Source organism: Protomyctophum parallelum (assembly GCF_964188405.1).
Source record: "Protomyctophum parallelum genome assembly, chromosome: 16".
Classification (NCBI taxonomy): Eukaryota; Metazoa; Chordata; class Actinopteri; order Myctophiformes; family Myctophidae; genus Protomyctophum; species Protomyctophum parallelum.
The window spans coordinates 4,070,094-4,083,760 of NC_139711.1; the positions used below are offsets into that span (position 1 = coordinate 4,070,094).

Genomic DNA, 13,667 nt, shown 5'->3' on the forward strand with positions numbered 1-13,667 from the left:
ATTTGGGTATTCATATTGAGACTTTTGAGAGTTAATATAATTTTCAAATAACAAAATCTTATTTGAAATTCTGCAAGAAAGTAGAGCATTTGTGATCATACTTTGTGCTTATTCTTTTCATATTGCATGCAAAGACATCCGATTTGACAAAATGCTAATCATGGCGGCCATTACTGTAGATACTGTACCATGCTTGTGCGTTTACGTTGGGGAAGGAATTTTTTTTTCCCCATAGATTTAACCACGAGGCATGCAGCCACCACAAACATTCAATGCTCAAAAAAACAGCAGTTCTGCCTTAAAAGTAGCCTGACCTAAGCAGAGACATTTCTGGTCTAGAGGGGCGGGTCGCGCCTCAGAAATGCGCGCACCCTGATTGGATCTCATCGATCTGTCCGTCACCCCCGGCCCCTCCTCTCCCCCCTAGTGCAGCGCTACGTCACATAATTTAGAGCGACGCCCACCCGGAAGGGTTGACTCCCACTTTTAGACTGGTTCAGCCCACGGCTTTTTCCAGGCTTTCATCTTTCGCGCAGACGAAATGAAAGCCTGGGTATCGAGGCTACCTTAAAAGTAACTTGGGGAAATAATGTTGCAGGACTATGTTGCAGAAGGTATTTTTCCCCCCCATCATAAAAAGGCAGCCATGGCTGGCATTACAGTGCTGACATCGGCATCTCAGCCTCAAAGCAACTCAGGGAAATAATATACCTCGAAGTTCACGGTGAGTTGCAACCTCTATGTATTAAATGCCGCGGGACAAAATAATCTCTTTTTGTAGAAAGAAAACGCATTTTTAGCAATCAAATTGTAAATATATAAATAACACTATTAGTATAAACGACTAGAGTAGCAGCACTTAGATGACTCTACCTGCACACATCCCTACACGCTCAGCTGTGCCTCATTATCACTCCATGCTCACCACATGGTCGGATCCGTGGCGGCGTTTAGCCTTTTGCTGCCGGTTTGAACCCATTCTGACCTGAGATCAGATTCATACGAGGTTTCCGCCGGACACACACTGGTCTGATGAACCCATTCTGACCTGAGATCAGATTCTAAAAATGTCAGTCGCTCTTCGATTTTTCAAAAATGGCAGACCTACAAGCTCGTATCGCGCCACTCGGTGGCGCGATATGAGCTTGTAGATCTGCTATTTTTAAATAGCTAAAGCATAACATGATGCCGACAAAATGGGTGCCCGGTCAGAATGGGTTAACCGAATTGTCCTAAAACAAATGATCCTCACACCATAGTAGGAATGTAACGATAAACTCAACTCAGGATACGATACGTGTCACGATATGAGGTTCACCATACGATTTTTCACCATATTTTCAGCACAATTATTTTTGAGACAAATCCTATTTTCTTCATGATTTATCTTCCCCTTAAGCTTTTTTTCACAATTTGTATTTAACTACATTGCAAAAGTAAAAGTAGTAGTATTACTTTTCATGTAAAATTACATAATTTCCGTAAAAAAAACATGCTTGTTTGCCATGTTTAAACCTTCTTTTCTTTGACGGCAGATTCTTAGGATAGATGTAGACCTATGTGTCTCATTTCTCTCCAAAAGCACGTGAATATGATGGAATATGATTACAGCTCACATCTCATATCACACACTAACCACAACACGAGATATATAGCTAGATAGCTATAAAACACAACATGAGATCACGACACTGGTATCGGTATCCAGTATCGGTATCGGCTAACTTGAGGTATCGGGATCGGATCGGAAGCGAAAAAAGTGTATCGGGGACATCCCCACTGTAGATGAAACCAAAATACCCCAAAAATAATCCGGCCACGCAAGACGGGTGGCCAAATTGCCCGGGCAAAGAAGGGGGGGGGGGGGGGGGGGGGGGCTGACATTTTGTCTAGACCAGAGAGCCCAGAGAACCCGGCGCACTGACCTGTCTGATGGGGTTCTAACACCTGTCTGATGAGTAAGCACACCTGGCTATACCGAGAGAGAGAGAGAGAGAGAGCGTATACCTGGCTGCTGAGGCTGCTGGCCATAGTTGCCCTGCCGGTCGCGGTGGTGGTGGGACCCCAGGGTGAGGCGGAGCTCGTGGGTGTAGTCGGGGAGGGTCTCGCGGGAGGTGTAGGAGCGGTGGTGGCGGTCGGCGCCGCTGCCGCCGTCCTCGCTCTCGTCGGACGAGCTGGTGTAGGACATCTCCATATCGTGTCGCCCCTTGGACAGTGGCTGGTAAGGCTTGCTGTCCATCTCCTCCATGTCCGTCTAAGGGGGGGGGGTCCCCCGCTCTTAGTCACTCAGCAAGACCACGGCACACAGGGCAGAGTCTGCAGAGGGGGCGGGATGGGGGGGGGCAAGGAGGAAGAAGGATGAGCAGGTGCGGAGAGAATACAAAAGAAGCAGGGGATGAGGAGCGGAGAGGAGAGGAGAGGAGAGGAGAGGAGAGAGAGGGAGAGAGAGGGAGACGGGGGGGGTAGAGGTCTGTTATCCCATTCTGACCCGAGATCAGATTCATACGAGGTTTCCACTGGACACACACTGGTCTGATCAACCCATTCTGACCTGAGATCAGATTCTAAAAAATGTCAGTCGTTCTTCGATTTTTTCGAAAAATAGCAGACCTACAAGCTCGTAGCGCGCCACTCGGTGGCGCGCTACGAGCTTGTAGATCTGCTATTTTTCGATAGCTAAAGCATAACTTGATGCTATATAACACCAAAAGGTGGATCCCGTTCAGAATGGGTTATTGAACAACACAGTGGAACAATTTGGCAAACATCTGTTCAGGTCCAATTTACAGCGCACGTTTTTATAAATGGTTGTTTGGGCTCCTTTCACGTTTCACAGCGAAAAAGGTTATAGTTTCGAATCAAACCGAGCGGCAGAGAATATAATACGGTTCGGATTCGTGGTGGTGGTGTTTTGCCTTTCGCCGCAGCGGTTTTAACCCATTCTGACCTGAGATCAGATTCATACGAGGTTTCCGCCGGACACACACTGGTCTGATGAACACATTCTGACCTGAGATCAGATTCTAAAAATGTCTGTCGCTCTTAAATTTTTAAAAAATAGCAGACCTACAAGCTCGTAGCGCGCCACTCGGTGGCGCGCTATGAGCTTGTAGATCTGCTATTTTTAAATAGCTAAAGCATAACATGATGCCGACACCAAAATGGGTGCCCGGTTAGAATGGGTTAACTGAATCGTCCTAGAAATGATCGTCACGCCATTGTGGGTCCAGGGGCGTTGCTCAGGGACGAGCAACAGAGAATATAATACTACAATGCAACGTACAAAATGCAATTGTCGTGTTCGAAACGGGCCAAAATAAAGCGCTCTGTGTTCTGTCAGCTTATTGGGACGTCGCTGTTTTTCCCCCGTTTTGCCGTGTGTGTGTAAGCGCCTCTCATGTCTTAAGAGATCATTTCAGATAAAACGGCACGTTTTGTTGTGACAAAGCTTCCGCGTCTGTCACTCCAAGTACACTGTGTGAATCTATTGAAGAGGCGATGAAACGCTATTAGACACAAGGCTTTTACACAAGCTTCGACGTCCCTCCTCAAACAGGGAGCCGATAAATCACATCTTTCATTCAGTCCAACGCACTGCTCTCCTCTCCTCTCTCTCTCAACCGCGTCAGAAAATGTACTCTCTGATAACGCGCCTTCACAGATTGCTTACATCCCCATAACTAATGATTGATCGGGGACGACGATTAGCCCCCAACAAGAGGGTGTGATTAGAAAATACTTCATTCATATCAGTAGTACCCCCCCCCTTCATAGTGGGTACGCTGTGTTGCCCCGAGGCCTTTTCTCTCGCTTTATTTCCTGCAGATATGAGGCTTCTAAATGGAGCTTGAGAGAGGGTCATTGCTCATAGAGACAAAGTGCTATGGTATTGACCTCTTCGGGGAGTCCTGTAGTCCATATATCAAAGCCATTAGAGCGTGCCTGCTCAATACCTCAGAGATCTCGCAGCGCGGGGTGATCACCACTAGCCCATTTTGGGCGGGAGGAACCTCTTTTTTGCCGTTAGCATTATGCTATGCTTTAGCCGTTGAAAAATAGCAGATCTACAAGCTCGTAGCTCGTAGCCACTCGAGCTTGCGGGTCTGCTATTTTTGAAAAAAAATCGAAGAACGACCGACACGGAAACACGGCTTTTTCAGAAAACTGTCAGGATCTATGTAGAAGACATTTTTTTTAGAATCTGATCTCAGGTCAGAATGGGCTAGTCTGATACAAGTTTACAGCTGACCTTTCCACCACCGCAGTAATGCTTTTATTCCACCTGAAGGACTCCCCCCCACCCAACCCCGACGCAGTCCAACCCCCCTCCCCCGTTTCTAACCCACATTCGAGCGCACACATTGTGCATGCGAGGAAGGAGCACACATAGCGGGGCAGGTGCGCGTGATAATGAGCACACGCAACACTCGCCACACACACACACACACACACACACACACACACACACACACACACACACACACACACACACACACACACACACACACACACACACACACACACACACACACACACACACACACACACACACACACACACACACACACACACACTGGAATAAAAAAAGCCCCCAATTCCCCTCCCTCTCTCCTCCCACTCAGCCTGCTGCAGGCAGCAAATGGCGATCCATAAAACCTTTCCACGGTCCTTTCTCCTTCTCCCGAACCGTCCGTCCGCTCTATATATATACGCTATGGCCGGCCGTCCTTCGGGCGCTTCTCAACCTCTCTCTGCTCGTCTATACGTGATGACGGTGTGACAGGGGCAACGGCAGAACGGTAATAATAGCACATCTTTCGGGGGAAAGTTCGCACCACCCGGGGGGCAGTTTGTCCCGTTCGATTATCTCCTATACGCCGTATAGCAACGCAGTCAGTATACTGCGCCGCTGACACCGAGACTGTCAGACACACACACGCACGCACACGCACGCACACGCACACACACACACGCTCGCTTCAGCCTCACACGCGGTTCGGCTGCAGCAATCACAACGCCTTTCATTTTGATTGGCAGGAGTTATTGCAAGGAATCAAAGCCTGCTATTATCTGAGCTGGCGCTGTCAGCGCGGGGATTGACTGGTGTCACCTTCTGTCTGGTTCAAGGGAGTCTAACCCGTTCTGACCTGAGATCAGATTCTAAAAAAAATCTTCTACATCCTGACAGTTTCCTGAAAAAGCTGTGTTTCTGTGTCAGTCGTTCTTCGATTTTTCAAAAATAGCAGACCTACAAGCTCGTAGCGCGCCACTCGGTGGCGCGCTATGAGCTTGGAGATCTGCTATTTTTCGATAGCTAAAGCATAGCATGATGCTAACACCAAAAGGGGTTCCCGTACAGAATGGTCTAACATTACCTATGAGCTGGGAGTGCACTGCAGGCACTGTGTGGCTGCTGCGTGTCTCTATACAGAGGCTCTGGCTTCTGTTTCATGTCTGTGCAGCGCACGCACACTCACACTGACACGCACGCACGCACGCACGCCAAGCCACGCACACACACACGATCGCTCGGGCGCCTACGCAAGAACGCATGCAACCCTGAACGAGGGCTCCTACTAGCCTCCTATACTGTCATACGCACACACACACACACACACACATGCAATGTATCCAGCCCCTTACACACACACACACACACACACAATGTATCCAGCCCCACACACACACACACACACACACACACACAATGTATCCAGCCCCTTACACACACACACACACACACACACACACACACACACACACACACAATGTATCCAGCCCCACACACACACACACACACACACACACACACACACACACGACTAGTCGACTAGTTGTTTAACTACCTATTATGTAAAAAAAAAAATTTATAAACATTTGTACATTTAAAAACTGTGTACATTGGTGACTATAACTATAATCTACCATTATAACTATAATCTACCTGAAAAAAATAAAGTAATTTTTTTTCTTATCAACTAGTCAACTATAGTACCAACAAGGTCAACTAGTGGATTTACTAGTTGAATAGTAAACTAGTTCCTTAATGCCCTAACACACACACACACACACACACACACACACACACACACACACACACACACACACACACACACACACACACACACACACACACACACACACACACACACACACACACACACACACACACACACACACACACACACAAAGTGCTCACTGTGTTTATGTGCATGGGATCACCATCCACCTTATATCTCTGCCTCATCGTTTCCCCTTTCCGCCATCTTTTATTTCTCCTTCTCCTCCTCTCTCCTTCTGCCAAGCTCCTCCCCTATTCTCCTCCCTCGCCTCCCCTCCCTCCCTTCGTCCCTCCCTCCCTCCCTCTCCCCCTCCCCGGGACCCTCCCTCTCCGTGTCCTCCTCTGAGAGGCCCCTTGCGCGTTTAGAGAAGTAAGCCTGCTAGCGGGGGTTATGGCTGATAACTCTAGCCCAGTGGGGTGCCACCTTAGGGGGGTTTGATTCTTGGATTTGATGTCAAAAGCCGGGGGTTGTTTCCTAGAGCCAAGTTTATAGCTTCAGACAAAGAGCACGAGGCGTTGCGTAGGACGAGGTTGGTTCTACGCGCTTATACCAGAGAGCCAAGTATATACCTCGGGGCCTTGTTCTTACAACACCAGAGTATAGTCACCTTGGGGCTATAAAGTGGAGTATAGAGCGTCGCAGTCTCGCCCCCCTTTCAGAACGACGAGTGGCCCCAGGGAATGAATCCCAACAATGCATTTTTCCCCCATAGACATTTCAAAACGTATTTATTTAAAGACCTTTTAAGCGTCGTATACGAAGCCAACTCGAGTCGTGACAAATACTTTGGACCAAACAAATAATTACAAAGAAGAAAAAAAACAACAAAAAAAAGTGTTGTATAACCTGCCGTTTTTTTTTCTACTTTCTAATTCTTTGTTTCGCCCCCGAAAAATTGTGTTTGTCGTCATGATTTGGTCACGACGAGAGTTGGCATTGTTGTCCGCGGCGTATAAACGTCTTTAAATAAATACTTTCTGAAAAGTCTATGAGGAAAATGAACGGGGATTTATTTTCCGGATCTCTTCTAAAAATGTCTTCTACATATCCCGACAGTTTTCCATTCTGACCTGAGATCAGATTCTAAAAACATGTCTTCTATGTCAGTCGCTCTTCGATTTTTCAAAAAATAGCAGACCTACAAGCTCGTAGCGCGCCACTCGGTGGGCGCGCTACGAGCTTGTAGATCTGCTATTTTTCCAATAGCTATAAAGCACGACACGATGCCAACACCAAAATGGGTTAATCGACGTCCTCACTGAAGTTGCCCCCAGTGGCGATAACCGCCGGTTCCTAATCATTGCCCCTTAATTCGTACAAGACTCGGGGCATGTAAAATGCATAATAGTTCCTTCAAAGATTCATGCAGTCGAACCCGTTAACGACGTTAACCACTTCTCACTTGGAACTCTCATTTATTGATGGGACAATGTCAGGCGTCGTAGTGAGATATGGAATGTTATATATGCAAAGATAATGTATAGTCGAAAAGGCAGAGCTCAATGTGTGTCAAGGCACACGCGCGTTGGGAATTGGTTGGGAATATATATATATATATACACACACAGCATGTATTGTTTTGTTTCATTTCCAATCTAATTGTAATCAATAATGCATCGGCATGTAATGAACTCCTCAGTGCTCGGCCTAATTTTAACCCATTCTGGGCCGGGAACCCCTTTTGGTGTTATAGCATTACGTTATGCTTTATAGCTATTGAAAAATAGCAGATCTACAAGCTCATAGCGCGCCACCGAGTGGCGCGCTACGAGCTTGTAGGTCTGCTATTTTTGAAAAGTCGAAGAACGACTGACATAGAAACATAGGCTTTTTCAGAAAACTGTCAGGATGTAGAAGACATTTTTTGAATCTGATCTCAGGTCAGAATGGAAAACTGTCAGGATGTGTAGAAGACATTTTTAGAATCTGATCTCAGGTCAGAATGAAAACTGTCAGGATGTGTATAGAAGACATTTTTAGAATCTGATCTCAGGTCAGAATGGGTTAATGTAAAGTGACAACGCTGAACCGACCACATGCATCACATTGCACTACTATGCTCTCAGCAGCCCTACAATTCTCACTCACCCCTACACACGCACACACGCACACACGCACACACACACACACACACACACACACACACAGGGGGGTGATAATCCCCTCGCTATATACAGTGGCAATAACCTAATGGGTCCCAGTTCGTCCTCACCATCCATCCTATTCATGCATTCACATGAAGGCACTGTCACAGAGCAGCAGTCTTAGTTGGTTTATTATATATATTTATATATATATATTTTTGCAAATCTTCTTAGGGAATTGACGGCGTCGTCGAGGCTCGCATCCGCGGTTGCTTTTAAAACGGGATTTACACACACAGGCCCCGCCGCGCAGAGGGGCGGGGCTGCCGCACCGCACTGAGTACAAAAAAGCCATTTACACATCCCGCGGTATAGCAAATAAAAGTAATAGAATCAGAGCAAGAGAGAGAGAGACAGACAGACAGACAGACAGACAGACAGACAGACAGACAGACAGACAGACAGACAGACAGACAGACAGACAGACAGACAGACAGACAGACAGACAGACAGACAGACAGACAGACAGACAGACAGACAGACAGACAGACAGACAGACAGACGGAAATTTAGGGAGGGAGGGAGAGAAATTGAGGTTTTTTTTGTATATTGGTAAATAAACGAGGCGCCAGAAGTTCGCGAGTTATACACCGTCCAATAACATTAACTGCTCACATGGAATATTGATACAGTACAAGAGTCACAAATTACAAATAACGTTTCTCTGCCATGCCGACAACACCCCCCCCCCCCCAGTGAGTACAGAGCTATACTTTACTCTGTTAGCTCTGGCCTCCATCCGCACGGCATGTTTGCACAGACGCCGACTCAATCCCACTCTCTAAACAGGGCCTCACAAGCCAGAGGGAGGATGAGAAGAAATCAGCCCCCCCCCCACCCCCCACCCGATGGCACAGGTTTTTTTGGTTTACCATTTTAATCCCCATTTCTATTTTCAAAAAGTTAAAGAGTGCCACAGTTTTTTGTATTTTTTCCAGTCTATGAGGTGACAGTACTTCATTAGACATCCTACCTATAGAGTCCTTTGCACAGTATAAACCTACAATGGTGTATTCCCTTTGTATTCAGGGTTTCTTCCTGGAGGCTGAACCCTGTCAAAAGTGCCAATGAAAAAAAACAGTAATATTGTGACATCACATTATCAGCCCCCTCCCCTAACCCCTCCCCCTTTATCATACAACTACAGCTGTGGGTGCGGCTTAAGTTCAGGTGGATCACCGCCCATCACCACCCACCAGGCATACTTAATGAACTGGTGGGCGTGCCCACATAAAAACGACATTTTAACAAATACTGTACTTTTTTTTTTTTTACTTCTTCCTCCTTATATAACAATAGGACCTGATGATCATGTTTTAGGGTAGAAAAAAAATCATGGCACTCCATCTTTAAAAACTTTTAAATGTGTTCATTGTTTCCCTTTTGAAAAAAGCAGATCTACAAACAGTGTGTTGCATTGTACAACGTTGTGAGCTTGTAGCCGTTATTCAGGGCTAGCAAATATTATTTTCTCAGTAATTATTCTATTGATCACTTTTGTTTAATTTAAAACACTAGATTTTTTTTTTACAGTTTATATCAACGAATACATTTACCACAGACAGATCTACAAGCTCACCATCTGATCTTGTAGCTTACCTTTTCGCTTATGAGTTAATGACTTACCCAAAATTTGGATACATTGGTAATCAATTATGTATTATCAATTAAATGATCAATGACCAATTATTTGTATAATTTGTTAAATCGATTAGTTTGATAAAGCTGGGGCCTGCAGGGTTAAAGACGTAAAGTAAGTATAAGTAAGTAAGTCATTAGATTGTTTTGGTTTATTTGTTTGCTTTTTCATGTCATATGAAAGTATCATAGCTTCAAATTTACATATTGGTTGACTGGTTGTTCAGTTTGACCCACCAGTTTTGGAGATATGGGCTTATAGAGTAATGTCTTATACAGAAAACAGTGAGTTGACTAAACAGGCTTGACATATAGGCATTCATTTCAAATTTGCATGTCGATTTCAGCTCTGACATTCATTTCAGACATAGTCAAAGTCAAAAAGTCGTACGATTTGCACACACATTAACGCAGTGAAATGTGTTCTCCGGATTTGATCCATCTCTTGGAGCGGTGAGCTGCAGCCGTGCCGCGCTCGGGAATCATTTGATTAGTAGATCCAACCCTTTGACGCTGAGTGCCAAGCAGGGAGGCATTGGGTCCCATTTGTACAGTCTTTGGTATGTGACCCGGCCGGGGGATCGAACCCCCGACCTCCCAGTCTCAGGGCGGGCACTCTTACCACAAGGCCGCTGTCTGATTGCTCTAGTATCATGTGAAGAGTCTGTCTGTGCTATTAACTCAATTTTTAATCTGTTTTTTCTCCTCTCCTGAACAGTTAGTCTTAACCGCCATGACTGCATACCTAACATTATATGCCAAAACAATGTATTTTTATATAAAAAGATAATGAAAAATCAGATTTTAATGAATTAATTTGAACGAAAACGTGATGCGTGATGACGACGTGTCGAGTCCGGCATGAATAAAAAATGATTTTATTCACCCGTTTGATTCCCATAGCTGTGTCGTCCGTCCTCCAAACACAGCTGATTTTGATTACAGAAATACTCTCATTCAAGATGGCATCCAGACAGTGATTTTAAACCCAATCAGCACCGCTAAAATATGAAATATGAAAACATAGTTTAGAAATAAGTCAAGAGCGTTGCTGCCCGTCTCTCTGTGTCTCTGTAAACAAACTAACAGCACGAACATGCATGGCATTCCGGGCCAATCACAATTTGCGTCCTCAACCTTCGTCTTCAAAACACTCAAAGCGTGGCCATTCATTGTCAACGGCATTCAATGTTTGTGTTAACCCATTCTGACCCGAGATCAGATTCATACGAGGTTTCCACTGGACACACACACTGGTCTGATTAACCCATTCTGACCTGAGATCAGATTCTTAAAAATGTCAGTCGTTCTTCGGTTTTTCAAAAATAGCAGACCTACAAGCTCGTAGCGCGCCACTCGGTGGCGCGCTATGAGCTTGTAGGTCTGCTATTTTTCAATAGCTAAAGCACGACATGATGCCGACACCAAAATGGGTTCCCGTTCAGAATGGAGTGTTCAGTGATTGGGTGATTTGGAAAAACAAGATGTGCACAAACATGCACACGCTCTACAGTGGGGGTGAGGCGCAACAGGCAAACAGCACCCCCTGCAGGGGTTAACTATGGGGACAGGGAGGAACTCCTTATAATGGCCAGCACACTCTATAGTAGGGAGGATTATCCAACAAAAAAACTAAAAACAAATGTGATATTTGAATTAAAGCGCAAATAACATGCATTTTAAAACTGCCTTTAATATCTAATGTCATATTGTCTATGTCCCTCAAAGCTATTTCTAATGGTTTGAGCCTCACTCAACCACTCTGATATAACCATTCGTTGTCATTTATTTCTGGACTTTGAAAGCCGTTTTAGCTGCAGTACCACAATGTCCTGAGGTGGTGGGGGGCGCTGATATGCAGATTATTTAATATTTGAGTCATTATAATACTGATGCTAGATAAAAAACCAGGCTTCCAAGGCCGGCTTGGAAAATCAACAATGGTGGACATTGTAAACAAAGTGGAAATGCAAATTTGGAACTTAAGACTGAAGAAGAGGAATTATACAAAGTAGGGTGACATTGATGACATCACGATGAGGCCAAAATCAGTTGAGCTGTTCCTGAGAGCAATTTCCATTAAAACACCAATATGATATGAAAGCCTGATTGTTCAAAATTGGTTATTTGTGGGGATAGAAAACACACATGGGAGCCCCAAAAACACAAAAGAAATTGAAAAAGTTTAATTTTATGTTATAGGTCCTTTAAGTGAAATCACTGAATATACCTTTAACACAATGTTTGTGTTTGCAGACTTTGCACAAACCCTCAAAGCTATAGCGCCCCTCAAAAATATATAAATGTTCTAGCATTCTGCTGCACAAAGGGGGCTGCAAAATGACCAGTTTTTTTCCAACCGTTTTCCATTTTGTTTACCATCGCGGTGGCTTAATCACCAGGTATAGAGCCGAGGCCGGGTATATAATGCAGATGGAGGCTAAACAGTAAACAGTGAAGCCGTCAGACAGATGCCTCTCCTGTGTGGTTCTTAAAAAAGCTCTATATCTGCTTCCTCCATTTGTTATAGCTATTCCACGGCTCATCAGGCACATGACAGACCGCCCCCAGACCACGTCGGAGCCTTAACCCATTCTGACCGGGCACCCATTTTGGTGTTGGCATCATGTTATGCTTTAGCTATTGAAAAATAGCAGATCTACAAGCTCATATCGCGCCACCGAGTGGCGCGATACGAGCTTGTAGGTCTGCTATTTTTGAAAAAAATCGAAGAACGACTGACATTTTTAGAATCTGATCTCAGGTCAGAATGGGTTCGTCAGACCAGTGTGTGTCCAGTGGAAACCTCGTATGAATCTGATCTAAGGTCAGAATGGGTTAAGGGCCCACATGGACCCCCGGTTTTCCTCTATACCTAAACCAAAGCGAAACAAACATCACAAACAACAAGACCACCCGCCGAGAGCACCTCACCGCCCCGCCTCGGCAGGGGGGGAACGGCAGAGTGTTTATGTGCGGGGGAGAGAGAGACGGATGGAGAGATTTAAGAGGAGATGTCACAGTGAAAACACGGAGTGTACGCACTACGCAGGGGACGGACGGATTGTATAGGGATGGAGGGATTTGGAGGGATGGAGAGATGGAGGGATGGAGAGATATAACGAAGCAAGGTGGATGGTTTGACGGCGGGGGTTTTAATTAGTGGATGGCTTGTCTGTAGGCGGATGATGACAGCACTCAAGTCACGTAGTTGTATACTTTCACAGTTGACCGAGCCGAAAATCTCTGGGGCCGCTAATAAACACAAAAAAACAACACCACACATGCTGAGGCTGATCCTCGCTCACTCACAGTCCAATGCCAGAATTAATGGCAGGCAATATTTGGATTCAAAGGATGGAACAGCCGCACACACACACAGATGCACTCACACACACACACACACACACACACACACAATGTTACGATTCGCAGCTTCGCTATGAACGGAAAACAACGCACTTGACCGCCCACGCACTTTGGAAAGAGACAAGAGGCCCCAGTGCACTGCCAGTTGCGTAATATAACGAGGGCTGAAACAAACATCGCAGTATTCATCGCTGCAATTAATAGCACTATAGAGAAGGGGGTCCAAAATGGACGTCTATAATAGGCCAACTCTAGGGTTATTCTGTAGGTGATAATTGGTCTATTTGAATAAAGTACAAATATTAATTCATTACTAGATCAGGTCCCCAAACTTTTTAGCCCGTGACCCAAAGCAGAAATTAGACATTCTCCCGGGACCCAAGCTAGTGACAATAGCATATACAAGTTCACAAGCACGTCGCTGTGAGCTTGTAGATTGGCTATTTTCACTAGG

At 45.3% G+C, this 13,667-nt stretch overlaps 1 protein-coding gene across 1 annotated transcript in view; it reads right to left on the reverse strand.

The window, feature by feature from the left end:
• The window catches only part of tenm1 (teneurin transmembrane protein 1), a gene marked incomplete at both ends in the record, with an annotated part of 340,279 nt that extends 338,031 nt beyond the window's left edge, over nucleotides 1-2,248 (reverse strand). Inside the window, 1 exon segment of the mRNA XM_083785749.1 lies at nucleotides 2,008-2,248. Coding sequence (XP_083641875.1) covers nucleotides 2,008-2,248 — 241 coding nt within the window.
• Nucleotides 2,249-13,667: the final 11,419 nt, after the last annotated feature.